The sequence below is a fragment of the Andrographis paniculata genome, unplaced genomic scaffold (genome assembly GCF_009805555.1).
Source record: "Andrographis paniculata isolate CXL003 unplaced genomic scaffold, ASM980555v1 Contig50END, whole genome shotgun sequence".
Classification (NCBI taxonomy): domain Eukaryota; kingdom Viridiplantae; phylum Streptophyta; class Magnoliopsida; order Lamiales; family Acanthaceae; genus Andrographis; species Andrographis paniculata.
In genome coordinates, this window is record NW_026137585.1 from 1625058 (window position 1) to 1648401 (window position 23344).

Below are 23344 nucleotides of genomic sequence, written 5' to 3' on the forward strand. Positions count from 1 at the left end.
CCACAGAATTCATGTCACATGTATTGACACATCCTGCAAACCTAGCTGGTTTCTGAATATTTCTATTTCCCTTTCTTGCTGCTATGGAATCTTCAACCCTAGTACCAGCGTCATCAGCTTCCCCCTCAACCGGTTTCCCTTGAGGTTTTGACTGATCTGGTTGATCGGATTGATCAATAGTATTATCCTGCTGCTCTTCCTCTAACACAACTCTGTCAGGAGTTTCAAACTCCACCATCTAGTTAGCACCACAATCTTTTGTACCTGCAATACTTTCATAACCTCTACTCTGATCAAGCATAGCAGATTCATCAAAGGTTACATCTCTGCTAATAAGAAATTTACCAGGATTTTTACCTTCTGTACACCATAGTCGATAACCTTTTACTCCTGTTGCATACCCTAGAAATATGCATTTTACCGCCCTCGGCTCCAGCTTACCATCATTCATATGAGCGTATGCAGAGCATCCAAATATTCTTAGATTAGAGTAATCAGAGAATTTACCGGACCATACCTCTTGAGGAGTCTTTAAGTCAATTGCAGTTAATGGAGATCTATTAACCAGATAACTAGCAGTGTTAACTGCTTCAGCCCAGAATTGCTTAGATAAGCCAACAAATATGCGCATACACCTAGCACACACCATGAGGGTTTGATTCATTCGCTCTGCAACTCCCTTTTGCTGTGGTGTGTGTCGTACAGTGCGGTGCCTCACTATACCTTCTTTTTTGCAGAAATCATCAAATGGAGCGTTGCAGAACTCCAACCCATTATCAGTTCTTAGAGTCTTGACCTGTTTACCCGTCCATTTTTCAACCATGGTCTTCCACTCCTTGAACTTCCCAAACACCTCATCTTTAGTCTTTAGAAAGTACAACCAGACTTTTCTCGAATAATCATCTATGAAAGTGACAAAGTAAGAACACCCGCCCTGCGATTTCACCGGAGAGAGACCCCATAGACCTGAATGAACATATTCCAGAATTTCTTTTGAAGTGTGATGACCGGTACTAAACCTCACCCTGCGTTGCTTCCCTTTGACACAAGCCTCACATAATTAAATTTTACCTATCACATCCCCACCAAATAAACCCTGCTTGCTCAACACAGACAACCTTAGCTCACTCATGTGACCTAATCGCCGGTGCCACAAATTTGTCTTGTCATCATGTTTATCCAAGGACTGGGATACCGCCGTCGTTCCCATCACTGAACTGCCCTGTAGAAAATAAATTCCATGTTGCAGTTTTCCCTTCATCATTACCAGAGCACCTTTCAGGACTTTCACCCACTCACCTTCATCGTGATATTTTAAACCATTTTTTGCTAAGGTACCAAGAGAAATCAAATTCTTTCTGAGTTCAGAAACATACCAACAGTCAAATTTCCTTACAGTACCGTCATGCAATTTTATCTGCACTACCCCGCTCCCTTTTATGGCTAGAACCCCATCATCACCTAACTTCACCGTTCCATTCCACTCCTTAAAAGAAGGGAGTAGATCACGAGAGAACGTCATATGGTGAGAAGCACCGGTATCCATAATCCAGGAATCAACAGTACTAGCACTACACGCTGTCAGAACTTCACCAAAGTCCCCATCATCAGAACTGTCTTGTACCACAGCAGCACTGTTGCCACTGTTACTAGAATCAACTTTTATATTTCCCTTCTTTTGTGGACAATCCCTTTTAACGTACCCTTTCTCCTTGCAAAGATAACACTTAATTTGCTAGAGGATTTTGATTTTGAACGCGACCTCCCATTCCCGTTACCCCCCTCATGTGGTCTTCCCCTACCTGCAAACAGACTTGAACCAGAACCCTCTTCCAGAGAAACCTTTCTTTTCAATTCTTTGGACATAAGGGCATCTTTCACATTATTAACAGAAATTGTAGTTCTACCATATAGCATAGTATTTACAAAATTCTCATATGAACCAGGTAGTGAACACAATAAAATTAGGGTTTGATCTTCATCATCTACTTTAACCTCAACTCCTTGAAGATCAAGAATGATGTGGTTAAAGGTATCAAGATGATCCTTTACCTGAGTACTTTCGGACATCCGGATGGTGTAAAGACGTTGCTTCTGATATAGCCTGTTCGTGAGAGAGTTGTTTTGGTACTTCTCACACAGTTTATTCCATAACCCAAAACCATTGTCTGATCTACAACCTCCCGTAACACCTCATCAGTAACTGACAACAAGATCGCGGAATGAACCCTTGCCAAAATCTTCTTATTTACCTCCTCCTTCGTGTCTTTAGGAAACTTGTCTTCTCCTTCCAACACAGCCGCACATCCTTGTTGAACCAGAAGTGCTCTCATCTTGACCTTCCAGAGCGTGAAGTCATTCGACCCATTAAACTTCTCCAGATCAAACTTTTACGAGGACATCTTCAATCAATGAGATATAGCTCTGATACCACTTGTTATGAGAAAACAAGAAAGAAAACAAATAAAGAACACAGAGGTTTTACGTGGTTTGGTGACGGTGTATCAACCTACGTCCACGGGCAGGAACCGGAGAGATTTTATTATACTGATTCAGATATTTACAATATGTCATCCGACTAAGAACCATAGTTGTCTATTTATAAGCACTTTAAAACACCCTAAACTCTAAGTCTATTTGTTATTAATTAGGATAAGTCTAAACGGAACCCTACCAATTGAAAGTTCTTTCGCTTTGATTTAGAGTCGGATAGACCGCTAAATTCAAGTCACCTTTCAACAATGATAATTATAGAAAAATAAATTTAAATTCAAATGACGAAACAAAGAAAAAAGGAAAGAAAAGTAACAAATAAATTGAAAAGCGAAGGTAAATCGAGGTGGCTAGCATTTGTCAAATTGGGCAAATTGTTGGTGGGGCCAAACAAAAGCACCGTACAGTTCGTCAACGACACGTGGCGTTCAGATAGAGGTGGTCCCCTACTTCCGGTCCGAGTTATTCCCGCGTTTTCCGGTCCACGTGGACCCCGCCGACATAGAAGCAAACTAATGTGTTGTCTATCTTACCAAACTAATGCTCCCTTTAAATAGGAGCTTTGCAACTTTGCAATTTCAATAAATTTGGTAAATATATATATATATATATATATAAATTGAGACATTTGATATTTATATTGAAGAAAATATATTTGCTATGATAATTTATTTAAAAATTACTGTTAATAAATAAATATATATTTTTTAATTTTTCTATATAATTTTTTTTACTTAAAATTTTATTACTATATAATTATAACAGTTTTTGTAAATATATTATTTTCTTCGCCTAAAATAATTGTCATTATTTTTTTTAGTTATATGTTAAATATTAAATTTATGTATAATTTATTTATAGCAAACATATATTATCATTTGAGTATATTAATGAATTTATGTATTTTGTATTTTTTGATGAATGTACTATGTAAATTTATATTGGTGAAATTATACATAAATTGTCTATTTTTTTCATTTCTATTCGTCCTATATGATTTGTCTTTTTCATTTTTTGTTTAAATAAAAATAGTTATATAATATAATCACATTTTAAATTTTATAATATATAATTTTTTATTTTAATTAAATTATTTAATTATATTAATATTAATTGTATTATATAATAATTATTTTTATTAATATATTTTTTTATTTATTTAAAAAATTATAAATGAACAAACTCAGGGTGTGTTTGTTTTGGGGATTGAATTGGATTTACACAATTCATCCAATTTTTTTTTCAAAAAAATATCAAACCAAATACCTATTTTTTATTTTTTATATTATACTAAAAATCAATTTTACATTCAAAACATCACATCAATACTTATTTATATCACATCATACAACTATTCAAATTTAAAATTTTTACTATTCAAATCCCAACTCAAAATCCAAACCTCCAAACAAACACACCCTCAATGTACATTTTCGCTCTTTTATTTTTCTAATAGTAATATTAATACTCCCTCCGTCCCAGATACCGTGTCTGCTACACTGTAGACACGGTATTTTAGGAGGGTTGTAATTAGTAGATAATTAAGAATATCTTAGTGAAAATAATTATCTTATAATATAAATAATTATAAATTAAGATTAAGATAACTAATTAGTTTAATTAAAATTAAAAAAAATTAAAAATTTAAAATAATATTAAAGTGTGTAATCATTTTCCAAAAAATGAAAGTGATATAGTACGTGAGATAGAGAGAAACAGCAATATGGACATAGTATCTGGAACGGAAGAAGTAAAAGAAATTCTTAAATAATAAAAAAAAACATTTAACAGTAACAATTACTTAATGATAGGTAAATAATTAAATTTAATGACCAAAATCCTATTATATGGTGCCACGTGTCCTTGTGGGTTCCTCTCCAGTTTTGTTGTCTGTTATAATTACAGTTAGAATAGAAGTTGTTATTCCTTTTTTGTGCTTCTCCCAAGATGGATGGGAATCATTGCTCCCATTATTTAAATAAATGCATGCACTGCAGTCACATTATCCTCTTTACAAAATAAATAAAAATTACTGTACTTCTTACTTTGTAAGAATGATTAGGTTTTTGGTGAAAGACTATGATAATGTCTGGATAATTCCACCATTTACAAACAATTTGGCTTCTCCGATAGATCTTCCATATATGATATTTTTAATGTAACATTAATTTTTAATATAATATAAAAAAAAATTAAAAATAGATATTTGATTTAATATTTTCGTAAAAAAAAAATTTACTTCTGCTAATAATAGATGATAAATAAAAATATTTACTCTAATATATACATTTTGATATGATTGAAATAAAAAAATTTACTCTAACATCCCAATAGTAGCTTTTATACAACACAACAGTACTCAGATCACAACCGAACAAATCCTAAGTTAATAAATCAAACTCAAACATTACAAGAAACACAAGAAGAAGCTAAGGACCTAACCATAACAACAATTTTTTTGATCGAAATTCACTCCATTACTTTGAGGCCCGGAGTTGTCGATTTCGGACACTTCGGGCTAATATATTTCGACACCACTTTCGATTCCATTAGCTCGACTATCGGCGCAAATTTGACGCACCGGGGCGTCTTGTACTGATTAATAGACGCCCCGAGGCTAATGGCGTAGTCCATCAGCTTGTCGAAAGTCCCGACTTCGACAACTCTGATTTCTAAAGCCCCGATCCAATCGACCGTCCGGTTTTGCCGGTACACGGTGTCGAGGGACTCTTCTACTGTCAGACAACAGTCCTCGAAGACTGACGGAGGAATCGGGACCGGCGGTGACGGCCCCTCCTGGCTCAGCTCCCAGTAGAGCACGTAGTGGCCGGGAACGGTCGACGTGTCGGCGTAGCTCGTGTACTCCGTTAAATGCGCGTGGAATGGCGCCAGATGCGCGGCGGCGGCCTTGACGGCGTTGTGGAGCTCGACTTCATCCGTTTTGTCGGAGTCGATGCTTAGGACGACGTTCTTTCGACAGATGAAATTGAATTGGGGCGCGTTGTTCTTGAATCCGGCGACGCGAAGAATATCGCCGACACGGTACCGGTAGAGCCCTGCCGTCGATGTCGGACAATTGCGGTAATAAAAATACGTGAATTTAGATAAAGTATATCAATTTTAGTTTTAAATTACTTATGTTTGGAACGTTGGAGTTTGATTTCTTTTAATTAAATAAAAATATTGTGACAAAATTATTCAATCTGTTCCTCAGTCATTTTTTAATTAAACAATTCTCTATAAAAATTATTATAAAAAAATACAAATATATATACATATTAATATAATATACATCATTCACTCATAAAAATTAATTATTCAATACAAAATATTATTTTTTATATTATCAATACAATTTTTTTTTATATTACGAACGTAATTCTCCATCCCCACACAAAAAATCAATTCATTTATAGTGAACAAACTTATTATTAATTATTTATTTTTTTCTAAAATAGAATTAACAAAATTATAAATAGATAAACTCATTTACTTTAAATAAATGTACATAACTCAATATATAATTTTTTAGGATGGAAGCAATATATACTCCATTTCTTAAAAAAAAAATGTATTTATTTGTCATATTATAGTTTTTGATTTTTGTTTTAAATAATAAAATTTTAAAATAAAATAGTAATTTGACGTAATATAAATATGTATTAATATAATATTTTAAATTTAAAATTAGATTTTAATGTAATAAAATAAATAAAAATAAATATTTTTAAAAAAAAAGTTAAAATAATAAAACGATCAATAAGAACACTAAAATTAACATAATAATAATAATAACAACGGAGTGTGTGATAAAATTAATTACCGGCGTAGGTGGTGACGACGAGCTCGTAGTCCTCTCCGAGCTGGACGTCCACTAAGTCGACGAGGTCCCGGTGGTCGGAATCACCGGCGGCGGCGCCGCCGCGGTGGAGCGGCAGAAATTCAAAATACGCCATGGTGGGGATAAGCGTGTAGGCGACGTCGGCGGGGTCGCAGAGAGGGTTCAGATTGACGCCGAAATAAGATTCCGACGAAGCGTACATCGTACAAACAAGCGGCAATTTGTCGCTGTAATAATCCAGCGTCGGAATGTACTGCGACATCGTCCCCGTCACAATTACGTCGACGTACTTCGTGTTCGGCCATAGCCGCCGGATAATTCCCTGCCACGACTCTTTCCGGCACTCCGCCTCCACCGCCGCCGCCAGCTCGGCGTCGGGACCGCCGGCGACGCGCGTCACGGCGTCCCTGACCGTCGGATCGGAGACGAGGGGATTAACGGTGCCAGATCGGATGTCGTGGCAGAGTAATTGCCACTGATTTTGTAAGAATCGGACGGCCCGGATGAATCCGGAGGCGAAGACGGCGCCGACTCGGAGGACGCGGCGGCGCGCCGCCAAGCCGCAGAGCATCTGCGCGTACATGCTCTGGTACGAATCCGGACATAATATCGCCTCGGTAGGGCTCGTGTAACCCGTGTACGGATCGTACGGCCGGTTTTTGAAAACCGGGCTTTTGTAATAGCTTGTCAGCACCGGTCGGGCCGGGTGGCCGCCGGGGGTTTTGGTCTCGGATTTGACGAAGAGGAAGTACATCCCCTTGCCGGAATCTAGGCCGGCGACGAATTGGCTCATCACCGGCATTAATAGGCTGTAGAGCTCCGACCGCCGGCGGAGGTCCGATTCGATCGTCGGCATGAGCTTGCTTTCGCCGCCGGAGGTCCCGGAGCTGGTGAGGAATTCGGAGACGGGTTCGGAGGAGAGGATCGGCGAGGAGTCGCCGGCGGCGATGCGGGTGATGTCGGGGAGGATGTCCTCGTAGGAGACGACGGGGAGGGTGGTTTTAAAGGTGGTTCTGTCGGTGCGGCCGTCGAGGCCGTGGCGGCGGAGGTACTCAACACGGCCGTTTTGGGTCAGGATCTCGGAGAGAACACGGGCCTGGACCTCGTCGGCGTTTTTGGTGACGTCATTGATGAATTCGAGCTTTTTGCGGTTGTTCTCTGCGGCATTGTTGTTGGTTTCGTTGGGGTATTCAGGCATGGTTTTAGAGTGAGAGAGTTTATACATATAGAGAGAGAGAGAGAGGTGGGTGGTGTGGAGAAAGAAGGGGAAGTGGAGTGTGTATGTATAGAGGAGAGCGTGTGTATATATAGAGGAGAAGAAGAAGAAGGAGGGGTCTTTTTTTTTTTTTGTTTTTTAAACGATGCGAGAGAAGTCGTAGTTGCACTGGATAAATTTCAACAGAATCTAATATTTTGAAAACTAGATTTGACAACGCAAATCATATTAGGCGAAACATGTGTGACAGATGACCTGAAGACATACTATAGACTGTGATTCCATAGAAATGTTTGTATTTGTTAGACTTTGTTTATTTTACATATTTTTACTTATTTGACATTATTTATTTTTTAAAAAATATCAAATTAAATAGATTTTGTTTTTCTTACAAAAAAAATATATCACATGAAATACTAACCTTTCGTTTATTAAACATTTGAGTTTAATTATTTTTATTTTTGAAATTCAATTCTTTAAACAATTTTATTATTCAAGTTTTTGTTCATATTTGATTCAAAGTTAGTAGAATTTTTTTGATAGATATGACATTTTATTTTATTTTATTCAAATATATAATAGTATTTTATTTATTTTTTATTTATGTTTAAATAATAATTATATATATATGTTATTCTAAAATTACTTTTGGAATAAATTTGATTAAGAATTGAATTTGAATAAAAACATGAAAATTAAATGCTGATAAGATTTAGTTGTTAGTACACGACTCTGGCCAAAATAAAAACAGCATCCCCTGAGGGCAGAAAGGCAAGATGATCAACTCCAAAAATTTATTATATTAATTATTATATCAAAATATAATATAAAAAAATAAAAATAATTTTTTTTTATTAATGTCTGATGATACTAATATAATAATATTTATTAAAAAATTATACGAATATAAAAATATTTTTAATATTAATTATAATAATATAAAATATAAATGTAACAACAAACAATTTCATTGATTATTCTGCTTTCCTTTTTTATCCTTTCTTTCAATTTATTTTTTTCTCTTCATGCTTTTGTTTTTTCTTCCTTTTCATTATTTTTTTGTTTTTATTGCTTTTTCCTAATTATTTTCCTTGCTTTCTTGATTCAATTGTTATTCCTTTTTTGTTTATTAAAATTCATTGAACACGGTTCCGAATTTTTTCTTAAGAAACTCAAATAATCTTTTTTTTTATTATTATTATTATTATTAAAAAAAAAGTTTTCTAATAAAAATATGTTATTGTCTTTCACAAAATATTACATTAAAATATTATTTAAACAAAATTTCAAATCAAATTCAAACAACCAATTAAAATATAGAGTATATTTTTTGTTACTTAAATTATTTATAGTGAAAATAGAAAAAAAAAAAGTGTACTCTCTCTGTCCCTTTATCAAATACTTCCTCCGTCCAGCTACAAACTATATATATTTCGTCAAATTACAAAGTAATCATTTCATTAAATACCTCACTTTTTTTCACAAATATCCTTACTTTACATCACATCATTACTTTTATACCAAAAAGCAAGGGCAAAAATGTCATTACATTACCTTTACCTACCCACTATAATTAAAATACTATTATTTCTTAAACTCCGCGCCAAAAGTAAATGTATACTTTATCCGTGGACGGAGGGAGTAGTTTATTTGAAGTTTTGTAGTAGATTAATAAATAATACTACCTTCGTCCCACGTTGGGTGTCTTGGTCAATGTAGACGCGGAAAATTATGATAAATATAATTCGTAGATAATTAAGAATGTATTAGAAAAAATAATTAACCTATAATATAAATAATTATAAATTAATATTAAGATAACTAATTAGTTTAATTAAAATTTTAAAAATTTAAAATTAAAATTAAAAAAAAATTAAGATGGGTAACTATTTTCCAAAAAAAGAAAGTGACATGAGATGTGAGACGGACATAAACGACAATATGGACATGGTAAGTGGGACGGAAGAAGTAGTATTTTATTGGTTAATGGAAGTACGTAAGATAATTTTACATTTTTACCCTTTGATTTCATGTATAAAATAATTGTATGTATAATTGTATATTTGTAATTTGAGTAAAAATTAAATATATTTTTGTATTAGTATATAATTATTTTCTTTGAAATAAGAAAGAAATATTTTAAAATGAAATAAATAAAAATGGTAAAAAATGTATCTTGAATTGAGAGGGAGAATAAATTTTTGTTTTAAAAAATAAAATGAAACAATTTTTAATAGCAACTAAAAAAAATAAAAAGTAAAACTTAAATGACAAAATTATACTTCTTACCGTTATTATTATTATTTTTTATTATCTATTAAATTTATAAATAATTTATACTGTAGTAAATTTTTTAATTTTTTTACTCTCTCCGTCCCGTTGGAAGGGTGACGTTTGCTTGTTTGCTTTTTGCACGTAGATTTTTTAATATTAGTATTATATTGGATGATAGTAAAGACAAAAATACCCCTATTAGTATGGTGTAATATAAAAATAGTATTTGTGAAATATATTGTAAGTTGAAAGGGTATTTATTATGTTAAGTAGGTAGTACAATTACTAAATTACGAAATGATAACCTTGTTTTGGACCAGACGAAAATAGAAAATGACAATCTTTCAATGGGATGGAGGGAGTATAATTTTATTATTTTTATTTTAATAAATAATAATTAATTTATTCATATTAATTTTACCTATCATACCTTTTTTATAATTCTTTTAAAAAAATATTTTATAATAATTTTATTTTATTTTTTATTGATTTAGTTTTATATTAAATATTACTCTCTCCGTCTCACTTACAATGTTCATATTGTTGTTTCTGTCCGTCTCACATCTCATGTCACTTTCTTTTTTTAAAAATGATTACCCATCTTAATTTTATTTTAAATTTTCTAATTTAATTTTTTTTAAATTTTAATTAAACTAATTAATTATTTTAAATGATTTATATTATAAGGGTGTGTTTGTTTGGAGGTTTGGATTTTGAGTTGGGATTTGAATAGTAAAAATTTTGAATTTGAATAGTTTTATGATGTGATATAAATAGGGTTTGATGTGATGTTTTGAATGTAAAATTGATTTTTAGTATAATATACAAAATGAAAAATAGGTATTTGATTTGATGTTTTTGGGGGGAAAAAATTGGATGAATAGTGGAAATCTGCCAAAATCCTTCAAACAAACACACCCTAAATTAATTATTTTCACTAATATATTCTTAAGTATCTATTAATAATTATTATTCTAAATTCTCGTTTGTACAGTGACCAAGACAAACGCGGGCGGTGGTAATATTATTTTTTACTGCATATGTTAAAATAATATTAACATTAATCGCTCGCACAGAAAAATTAAATTTTCATTAAAAAGTAAAATAACAATATTTTTAGCGTGAATAAATGATCCTTGGGGCTGGTGATGATGAATTTATGATCATTAACCGTCACCTAGGCAAACCTACCTAATTACCTACCTTGGGAATTTCAATTTCTTACACACCACACGTTCACCCAAAATTAATTTTATTCTATTTTGGTCCCCAAAGCGGTAATTTTATTTTGTTACTTATTTTTCCCATTTATCTATTTGTTTATTTAATAAAAATAAAATTCAAGTAAATAAAATAAAATAAAATCACGCGCATTAAACTATTAATATAATAAAAAAAAAAAAATTGCAATGAATAAGAGACCAAATAATATGGTCCCTAATTGAGTGTTTCCATTTTGACGAAACCCTAATTTAAGTAAACTCAATAAGGTGTCTAAATTGTGTGACATTTGCGGACAAAAGCCATTATTATTAATTAATTAATTAATTAATTAGCTTCATAGGATAGGGTTAGGGTTAGGGTTAGGGTTAGGGTAGGTGTAGGGTTCAATTGATGAAGAATGTAACAGTGTGCTACAGACTTCACTTTTAGCACATGCATTAAATTAAATTAAATGCTATGTAATTATTTATTTTTAAAATATAATTTACTTAAATAATGATGATAGCACAGGAAGGCTTTTGCTATTTCTTTGACTTGTGAATTGATTAAGTTTGATAATCCACATAATTATTAGTGTAATAAAATAAAATAAAATAAAATAATTTCAAGTTATACTTTACAATTTATTAATAGCATGCAAACTAGGCTCAAAAAAAAAAAAAAAAATTACATTTGAGGATATATAGTCATGAGTTTATCTCCGATCAACATCAACAAACTATTTTTTACGGGATTTTTTTTTTGGATGATGCGGGAACCTGCAGCCGCTACCCGAAAATGCACATTGGGTAAATCTCCGAACCTAATACCCTGCAAACCAGACCCTTACAGAAGTTTGATTTTGAATATTAAAAATTTAAATTCAAATAATTATTTGATATATATATTTATATAACTCGATTCTTCATTTTGAATGTAAATTAATTTTAGTATAATATAAAAAATAAAATACTTTTATTTGATATGTTTGGGAATTTTTTATGAATAATAAAAATTGAATAAAAAACTTACAAACAAACTCATGCTGTTTTACGTGTAAAATTTTGTATACGCATTTAATATATTCAAATGATAGGAAATCAGATTAAGAAAAAAAAAAAAAAGAAAATGATCGAAAAAATTTACACCAGAATTATTCAATAACTAAATTTCATATAATGATGTTTTATATAAACTAGAAAAAAATTTTATTTTTTTTAGTCTGATCCTTTTATTATTTTAGAACTATAATTAAATAATGTGAAGTATTAGTTCTATAACTAAAAAAAATTGACAAGAAATAGTTCCAAAGCGCCAAAATTGCTTATGTAACACGTTGAAAATTACGTGGATGGCATATGAGTACAGTGTCTGAAGAATTTGTTTGTTCTTTTTTTTTTTTTCCGCAAAATAAGACTAATCCAATACATGGTGAACTAATTATCGTCTTACAACGATTCCCAGGTAGATGTTCACTTGTTATCTACATAATTTTCGACATTTGAGGATCGTTACTATCGAAAAAAATTTCTTCCTTTTTTTATAATTATAACATTAATTCAATATAGGACCTTATTATGGTTATGAAATGATAAGGAGGTCACATGGACTAAAAAATATTCTTCTTATAAAATTAATATGCTTTTGTATGCAATAAATTTTTATACTCCAAATTAAATTAATAATATTTAAATTTTATTATATGTAGAGGGATATAGGTGATGCATGCTTATTCATGCTTGGCACTGTGATCTAATCTTGTGTAATTATAATTTTCCACTACACACACAATTGATGACTCATAGCTTGTCATTATTTCATGTTTTCTAATCATAATTGAATAGATCGGAACTCTGTGTTATACACAAATATTAAATAATGCTCACTCCCTCCGTCCCATAAATATAGTGTTAATTGGGTTAGACACGAGATTTAAGGAATATTGATATTATATTGGTAATAGGTAAAAAGTATGGATAAAAGATTTTTTTGCCTTTTGTGAGTGTATTAGTGTAAAAAAAAATGGCAATTGTGTAATAAAAATTAAAAAGTAGGGGTAATTTTATGGTGATATGGTTATTTATGAAAATAAGACTATTATTTTACGACGAACAAAAATGGTAGATAAGACTATTGTATTGGGAGGAAGGGAGTATATTAATTTTTTATTTGTAAATATTGAGGGTGTTTGACAAAGAGCTTTTTAAAGAGCTTTTAACTTATTAAACAACTTTTAATTGTTTGACCGGTCAAACAACTAATTTAGGTGTTTGGTAAATTAGCTTTTTGGACCAAAAAAACTAATTTTTGAAAAACTAACTTACCCAACGTTTTGAATAGCTCTTTCAGTTTAAATTTTTTTATTCCTTATTTGCCCTTAAAAATTTATTATGCATTTTACACAAATAAATATATTTTAATTATTTATTAATTATATTATAGTTTTACTTTTATAAATTTAAAATAATTAATTTATATATAAAAATTATTTTAATGGTAAAATATATAAATTTATTAAAATCAACCCAAAATAGAAAATATAAATATTAATAAAATTTATTTTTATATTAAAATTACATTATATAAATTTTATGCTAAAATAAATTGAAAATTATAAATACAATGAACTAATCGATAATTAACACCATAAATATATAAACAAAAAATTTATTATTTTATATTTTACATCATTCTGAATAGAAAAAAATTATTTATATTTTTCAATAAAAAATATTATTTTTTGAATCTACCTATAATAAAAATAAATACTATTTTATAACACTTTTATAATTTTCAATAACTAATAACAAAAAAATTCAAACATTCTATACTCAAAAGAACACAATTGAATATATTAATATATATACATATAAATGTCATCAATTGTCATTCTACGTACAAACAACTAATCGAATCAGCTAGTCAAACCAGCTAATTGAATCAGCTAACAATTATCAACTAATTGAATAAGCTAACAGCTAACAACTAATTGTCAAACACGTCCGTTGTGTTACAATTTTTTATCAATTAAATTTATATCCGATTTATTTATAATGATTTTTTCTTATTAATGTATAATTTTATTATTTTTACTTTAACCCGCAACACTAACTTTTTTTTAAGTTAAGCCATTATTTTGTATTAACTATTTGATAAATTTGAATAATACCCCGTTTTATTTTTTATTTGCCTTATTTTTATATTAAATTGATATTAGTTGTTTTTATACAAAGGATTAGTGTAAAATAAATCCCTAATAATAATAATAATAATAAAAAAGGCTTGATTCGAAGGCTAAAGCTAAAGTTAAAAGAAATAAATGATATATAAGATAGGTCATATCCACAAACAAGCTAGCCTAAAAGCTTCGAGTCGATAAAAAATGAACAAAAATCCGTTGATAGTGAAACAATTAAAAGTTCGGATTGAAAGAAAATAAAGAAAATTGAAAACAAAATAGTCGAGAGATTAAAATTTGAAAGAAATGGTAGAAAAGGACGTAAAAGCAACATATATAGTAGTAAAATGGAAATCGACACAATCCATTCGAACATTTTGTTATTTGCTCTTAATCTTTCATAGTTTTCATCTTAATCATAATGTGGTTAGCTATATTTCTTACCTCAATTTCAACATTTCGGATATTTATTTCACGTGTTCGTAATTATGTTGTTTGATTTTGTATTTCGGAACATCTTTCCTAAGAGCCATAATTCATCTGGATTTTAATGTTTCGAAAATAAAGTATTTTGGTCCAGACGTATTATGTAACTTTGTTTGGGTACGAAAATTAAAATAATAATATTATTTTAATATTTAAGTAAAATAGATAAAATAAAATAAAATAAAATGAGGGTATTACAAAAAATTTATTAAATAACGGATAAAAATGTGATGAGTGAGTAGAAATTTATGGTTTGTTTGGTCCTGTTTCCTCATTTCTCAATATATATATATATATTTTAAATCTATATTTCTTAATAAAATTTTCATAAATTCTAAAAATTTCAAATTTTCTATTTAAATGGAATCATATAAATATTTTAAATATATATATTTTTTTTAAAAAAATATCTTACTTTTCAAAGATACAAAGTCGTTTGTTTAATTTGTTTAGTATTTTAGTTTGAGATTTTTTTATGAGACATGTGAATTTTGTCGGTAATATAAAACTTAATATTTTGTGTTTAATTATAAACTTTTTCTGAGAGAATAAAATATAAATATTATATATATTGAAAATTTTGTAAAAGAAAATTGATTAAACGAGCAAACCCAATATATTTTTTTAACGAATAGCAAAAAATAAAATTGAAAAAAATACTTATAAAATAAGTATATATAGAGGTAAAATTAAATTAAACCTGAACATGATAAAAGGGGGAGCAGTGATATGTCCCCAGATTATACAGCCAATACTAATGGCACACACTGTGCAGTTATGTTATCCACAACAGATTCAGACAACATTTTAACTAAATATTATTATTAATTATTAATTATTAATGCAAAATAAATTTAATAAAATTCTACTGCAATATAATTTTCTTAAAATTACAACTCTCTCTTAGATATATATATATATATATATAAAATCACGGATCGAAGATATTTATTTATACACAAACGAGAGTCCCAATACGCCCCTCAGGTGCAAGTGAAGGTATACAATAATTAATGAATGTATTTTTCTAATAGTTCTAGCTTGCGGCATATGCATCTTCAAATTTCAATATCCTAATTAATGCATCCGACAATAATAATAATAATATTTTTATAAAAAATTATACTCCCTGTCCACAAACTAATGTCCTATTTTCCTATTTGAGACCTTAAAGAACTATTGTCCTATTTCCTTTTTTAAACACAAATTTTATATTTTTATCTTCCATTCATTTATTACTTTTAATCTCTATCATACAATTAAGGGCAAATTTGTCAATTTATAACAAAAAGTCAAATCACCTAGCAAATATACTTTAGGACAATAGAAATTGGACGGAGAAAGTATATAATAAAATATTTAAAATCAAGTTTCAAAAAACACACCACTGTTACTTCTATTAAATTGGTCAACTTTCCCGCTGCAGCCACTGTGTCATTGTCTATATATACATATCAACCCATACGTACATATTCATAAAATAAATAAATAAATAAAAATAAAATAACGAAGCAATATAGGAAATTGGATGATAAAAATGCAATTAATTTTATAAAACTACACAGTAGAATGAAAATATAGCATAAATTACATAAAAAAAGCTACTTAAAAGCTCTGTTTGGATATAATTTTTTGGTTTTTCCAAATTTTAAAGGTTTTGTCTTTTAATTTTTAATTTAATTTATGGTTAGTATTCAAATTTTATAATTTTCTATAAAAATACAATATTTTCTCATAAAAAATTATATTCAAACCAAAAAGAAAGCAAAAAAACAAAAAAAAAAAAAAAAAAACAGATGTTAAGCTAGTTGGGACCAATACATAAATTAATATTCATTTTCTTTTTCTCTAATCAATGCATAAAATATAAATTGATATTATATGATAATAATCTACACAGTACCGTATCCACAATTGATCTCTATTCACTACACAATATCCATATATATATATATTTGAATTTTTTGTACTATTTATTAATGATATATTTTTAAACGATATTAATACTAAATATATATGTATATATATCAACTTAAATATATATTATTTTATATTAAAGAAAATAATTTTACATTAAAAATACAATTCCTCGTAAATATTACGAAAAAATAATTTTACATTAAAAATACAGTTCCTCATAAATATTACAAAAGAATATACTCCCTCTGTCCATAAATTAATGTACTACTTTTTTTTATTTGGAACGTCCAACAACTATTGTTTTTTTATTTTTTTTAGACACAAATTTTATATTTTTACCCTTTATTAATTTATTATTTTTAATCTCTACCGTAAATTTGTCAATTCATAACCAAAAAAAAAAAAAAAACAATCACCTAAAAAACGTACAAATATACTTTAGGACAATAGAAATTAGACGGAGGGAATAGTATGTATAATATATGCTCTATTTATACTCACAAAAATTAATAATTTAATATAAAATATATTATTTTTTTATATTACAAACACCATCACTTTTTTCATAATAGAAGAACTTCTTTATATATTTATACTAGTTAAATTCATATCCTAAAATAATAATAGTAATATATTTAATATTTATTTTTATACAAAATCTTATACTATATTCAATAAATTTAGTATTTAAAAATTATTAAAATAATATATAAAATAATTAAAGACAAAGATAATGGTGATCAGGTCCTAAAAGGAGAAAATAACAATGCATGTGTTGATTGTGGATTGAGCTTATGTCATTTCATTAACACTATTTTTACAAAGATAATATATAAGTGTCTAAATTAATACTGAAGTAAACTTGTGATCGTGACTTAATTGGTTAAAAAATAGTATAATATAAAATAATACTAATGAATATTTATACTAAATATAAAAATATCAATTTTATTTTTTGAATAAATAATATCGAACAAACTGAACTAGTTTGTAAATATAGTGAGTTAAATTTTATGTTTGTATTCATTAATTATTATCTTTTATTTAAAATTTATTTACAATAAATATTATTATCTTTATTATATTTTTTCTTTATGATGTTAAAAATTTTGGGGGAAAATAATGAAATTGTGTTATTGATCATCAAAATAAAGAGTCTATATATATATAGGTAATACAAAACAGACTCGATAGACTTAAATCTAAGTAATCTAATCTATGAATAAGATCAAATCTAGATATAAATTTACTAAATCCAAAACTGAATATCTAAAATATCTCAACATCTCCCTCAAATTCAAGTGGTATAACATAAACCAACTTGAGTTTGACGAGAAATTTAAATATAAACGCAAAAAAAAAATATAAATAAAATTAGCAGTTGACTCTCCACCCACCGGAACAAAAAATGAGATTGACTCTCCACCGAAGTAAAAAACGAGATGACTCTCCACCGGAGCAAAAAATGAGATGACTCTACCGGAGCAAAAAACGACAGGACTCCACCGGAGCAAAAAACGACATGACTCTACCGGAGCCGAAAACGACATGACTCCACCGGAGCCGAAAATTAGATGACTCCACAGGAGCCGAAAACGACATGACTCTACCGGAGCCGAAAACGAGATGACTCTACCGGAGCCGAAAACGAGATGACTCCACCGGAGCCGAAAACAAGATGACTCCACCAAAGCCGAAAACGAGATGACTCCACCGGAGCAAAAAACGACAAGACTCCACCGGAGCTGAAAACTAGATGACTCCACCGGAGCCGAAAATGAGATGACTTCACTGGAGCCGAAAATGACATGACTCCACCGGAGCCGAAAAGCAGATAGATCACAACACCAAACAGATCACACGCAGGTAACAGACAAACAACGGACATATGGCAAATCGTAGACAGATTTTCGGCAACAAACAAGCAAGAAAGATGGCAGATTGCACGTAGGCAACAGATAGGCAACGACATATGACAGATCGCACGCAGCAACAGATAGACAACGGACATATGGCAGATCGTTTCAGATCGCTCGCAGACAACAGACAAGCAACGAAGATTTCAGATTGCACACAGACAACAAACAAGCAGCGGACAGATGACATATCGGAGACAAGACGAGACAGATTTGCAAAAAGATAACTTGCAAAGGCATGATCTCAAAATCACAAGACCTCCGGGTACAATCCAGGTTGAATGTACCCGGAGAAACACGCGTTGGTAGGCTAAACCTACTGCATGAGAAAAATAGACTCAATAGGCTCTGATACCATGTTAGAAATTTTGGGGAAAAATAATAAAATTGTGTTATTGATCATCAAAATAAGGAGCTTATGTATATAGGTAATATAAAACAGATTCGATAAACTCAAATCTAAATAATCTAATCTATGAATAAGATCAAATATAGATATAAATATACTAAATCTAAATATCTAAAATATCTCAATAATCAATTTTTTTTTATTTCTAATTATATTTCTAAATTCTAAGACAACAGATAATAATTAAAAAAAAAAAAACATCGGATTGATAGTTCAACAGGAGTAATCAACATATTGGTGTTGTTTTTAACAGAAAATCTCCCGACAACGGAGCACAATGGCGCTGTTCTTAGCGACATCGAAAAATAGTAATAATGGTGTGTTTATATAAATATATATATATATATAAATGTAAGAACCCATGGTCCTCAAGCAAGTAATTTTGACATTTTTGGAGTCCAAAAATTGATTATGCTTGTAATATTTAGCTGAACGTGTCAATATTATAGATTGCCTCACTTCACAGGTCAATATAAAACAAATATGTTTAATTTTAAAGTTTTTTAAAATTAGTATTCAAAACAAATATGCATATTATTGACATTAGTACTATAATCAATCAATTTAAATTCACCAATTTAAAAAAAAGAAAAGTAAATGTTTTTTTCAAACAAAATTGTTTCTATGAATCAGTTCAACCAATCTTATAAAACTGTTTGCGTCAATGAGCATCTCATCTAAAATTTTTTAGTAAAATAATATTTTTAAATACAATGATAATTTAATATGATGTGAATGCATATTATATATATATATATAATGGAGGTAACTTATTACTCCTTGCTTCGTTCAAATTTGTTCTTACTTTTATTTTTCGGTTGTTATCCAAATTTATTTCTGTTTTATTTTTTTTAGTAAAAAAAACACTTTTCTTTTAAAAAAAATAAAAATTTCTACTATTACATATTTTTCTTAAAATATGTGTTCGATCAAATGAATATACAATTGGATGACGGAGAGAGTATGATATATATAAAAAAATTGATTACTATATAGTGGCTAAAGCCAAATATATTTGCTATAAAATAATAAGAAATTGGAGGGATACATAAGTGTGTTTTCTTTGTATTTTTATATATATATTTTTTATGTTTATAGGAATAATAATATCGATAATATAAAAAATAATATTTTTTTATTAAATTATTATAAGCGAATAAATTGTATATATACTGTGTTAATATTTTATATATATATATATATTTTTTTTTATATTTAGAAGGTCATACCATTAAAAAAAAATACAAAACAAACAAATCGATAGTAAGTATTTGTCTAGTGGGTTGGGTTGACCCAAAAGTCTGGGTTTTAATATGAACTTTGTATGGACTCATTAATCAAATATTACTTGGCATATATGAAATATAAAAAAATTGTATACATAATCAAATATAATAAATGTATATAATATATTAGTTTTTTTTAAAAAATATTTATATATTTTTTACTAAAAGAACGTACCATAGTTTGACCCAATATAATATGGTAGTTTGTAAGTTTGGTGGAACCAACTTATATATTTTTTTAATTTTTAAATTTTTTTATTTATTATTATTTTATAATATTAAATATATATAATATATAAAAATTAAATATATTAAAATATAATTAATAAATTTGAGTTTTTTATATTAAAATATAATATTAAATATGTATAATAAAAAAATATATTAAAATATTATATTTCGGATTTCGGATTGGTTCAGATTTTAAGTACACCGATCCGATCCGATCCGAAAATCCAAAATTTGTTAAAAATTCAATCCGATCAAATCCGAAAAACTCAAACCAAATTTTAAATTTCGGTTTGGTTCGGATTGGATTTTCGGATTTCGGATATTTTGCTCACCCCTATATATAATCAATATATATATATATATATATGATATGATTATAGTAACCTACTATATAATCTAAAATATTAGTACTTCATCCGTCATCCAAATATATTCTCATTTTTCTTTTTTGGTCATCATTCAAATTTCTTCTCTTTTCCTTTTTAGTAAAAAAATACCACTTTTCTTTACCAAAAAAAGTACAATTTCTATTTTTACATATTTTTCTTAAAATCTGTATCCAATGAAATAAGCACAAAATTGAATAACGGAGGACTCATAGTAAATATAAGCTTGCTAAGGTATTAGAGATTTCAAGCCTATTTATTGATAAATTTTTATAGTAAAGTATAATTATTGATTAATTCTTTAATTGAAAAAATAATTTGGACTTGAATCATAATTAACAATAATTGAAAGAAAATGAGAAAACAAAGATTAATTTCCTCCATTGAGGAAACACATTCAAACATACACACGTCTTCCATGAAAAATAATATAGATATAAAAAAATTGAATCAAATACTTGTTTGATACGATATTATATATATATATATAAAATTATTTATAATATAGATTAAAAAAAAAATTTATTTGACAATATGAACAAAGAATCGATGCTTACGTAGCATTTGTTTACAACAATTGGGAGTTTGCTCAAAGCTACGCTAGAGTCGGAAGCAAAACTCTATTAATGGAGATTGAAGTGACGATAGCGTGTTGGAAGATATATACATAAAAAAATTATATTAACAAAAATAAAATATAACAGGTCATAAATGTATTTAGAAAGAATTTGACTATGATAATAATCTAACCGGACCAACATATACAATAGGGATGATCAATATGTATTTATATATATTTTAGCACATATATATATATATATATTTAAATAGTACTTGATTTCTAAACTTTGAATTTTTTTCAATCATAAAATATTATTCAAATAAAAAATAAAAAATTTAAATTCTATCTAACCCTCAAAGAATGCACACCCACATTTTCTCCTCCCATATGGGATCTTGATTTTTTTTTTTTTATAATTTTAAAATATAGTTCATGAATAAAGCTAAAGTTAACAATTTTTGTTAAGGTAACACAAGTCAAAATTTTGAAATAAAATAACAAAATTGCACACATATATATATATATGTATGTTCGAATGAAAGCAGTTGAATGTGGCCATTAGATGCCCTCCATAGTGCCTTTTTCCTGCTTTAATTCGTTATTAAAATCATGCAAGAAAGAAGACATATATATATATATATATAATATTATAGTGTCTATACCAAGAAAATCAATATATTTATTTTATCATTAATATATTAATTCCATAATTTATACAAATTGTCCAACATAGATATTAAAACACTGTTATATTTTTTATCGACGACGGGCCGCACGATGGCCCCCGAATGGGGGAGGGCATGCGCCACGCAGCGAGCTTGATGTCCGTTCGGACGTCGGGCTGGCGCACCACGAGACGTTGCCGGCTTCCGGCTCGGGGGCCGACGGGCGGTCGGTCGGGGAGCGCGGCCGATGCGGGCGTGCCGGATCGCCACCCATTCCGCGACGGAATATTAAAATTATAAATATGCTTCTATTTTCTTTTATAATATATAAAAATATAATTTTAGTTAATATATTCTTTTTTGATCGAGATTTAATTAATATACCCTTACATATATAGCATCTATGCACAATATATATATATATATGTATATTGATAATTTTTTAATTATGACTCTCAACATGTTATGTCGTCTTCGTTGTTGTTATTATTTTATGTATTGTTTATTACTTTGAGTTCCTGCCTGGATATCAGATTATTAATTAGTGAAAGTATATAAAATAATTTTATTATTTTTGCTTTTGAATTTTTTTTTTTAGAAAAAATGAATATCTTTTTTTTAAAAGTACTGATATTTTAATATTTTTAAATAATTATTTTTACTATAATAAAAAATAAATATTTTTAAGTGGAATTAGACAAAAATAATAATAATAAAAGATAGATTTAATTGAAACAAAAAAAAGGGAATAATTTTGATTTAAAGACACAATCAAACAAATTAAATCCTCTATATATATATACTTAATTAAGAAAATCAAACCCTAAAAAGGAGAATGGCCACAATGGGCCATCTTCTGCCTTCCACTAAATTATTCTATACTTATAAAAAAAATTTAAGTGAGATTTTTTTCAATCAAATCACAAACACACATCTTATTCATCAATATCGGTTTACTTGTTGTTTTCTATATATTTAATTTGCTTAAAACAATTTTCAAAATAATAAAAATTAAATATAGTATCTTTAATAGAAAATGATATAAAATATAATATTTTACTAAATATTTTTTATGTAATATTATAAATAAAAATAAATACATTAAATATTAAATTATATCTTTAATTTTTTTTAAAAGAAAATTATTTTAATATAGTTTTCATAATTAAAAAAAAAAATTAACTTCATTTCTTTTCTAACTTACAAAACAAACAAGAAACCCTTTAGGTATCAAACATAGATACATATACAAATAACACTAAATGCTGCTATACATTG

The 23344-nt window shown here is 28.6% G+C and overlaps 2 protein-coding genes across 2 annotated transcripts in view; both read right to left on the reverse strand.

Annotated features, from left to right (window-relative positions):
- LOC127253254 (G-type lectin S-receptor-like serine/threonine-protein kinase At4g27290) overlaps window positions 1–23344 on the reverse strand; it is a 65386-nt gene that overhangs the window by 14696 nt on the left and 27346 nt on the right. The gene's annotated exons all lie outside the window — the stretch shown is intronic.
- LOC127253257 (indole-3-acetic acid-amido synthetase GH3.6-like) lies at window positions 4797–7615 on the reverse strand. The gene is made up of 2 exons (XM_051277736.1): window positions 6317–7615; window positions 4797–5549 (listed from the first exon to the last, which is right to left on the reverse strand). The coding sequence occupies exons 1-2, from the start codon at window positions 7557–7559 to the stop codon at window positions 4963–4965; spliced, it is 1830 nt and encodes a 609-aa protein (XP_051133693.1). The 5' UTR covers window positions 7560–7615; the 3' UTR covers window positions 4797–4962.

Coding starts and splice junctions, on each gene's coding strand:
- LOC127253257 (XM_051277736.1), bottom strand. CDS start 7,559: ATGTATAAACTCTCTCACTCTAAAACCATGCCTGAATACCCCAACGAA. Junction 5,550..6,316: donor CGTCGTCACCACCTACGCCG/GTAATTAATTTT, acceptor CATCGACGGCAG/GGCTCTACCGGTACCGTGTC.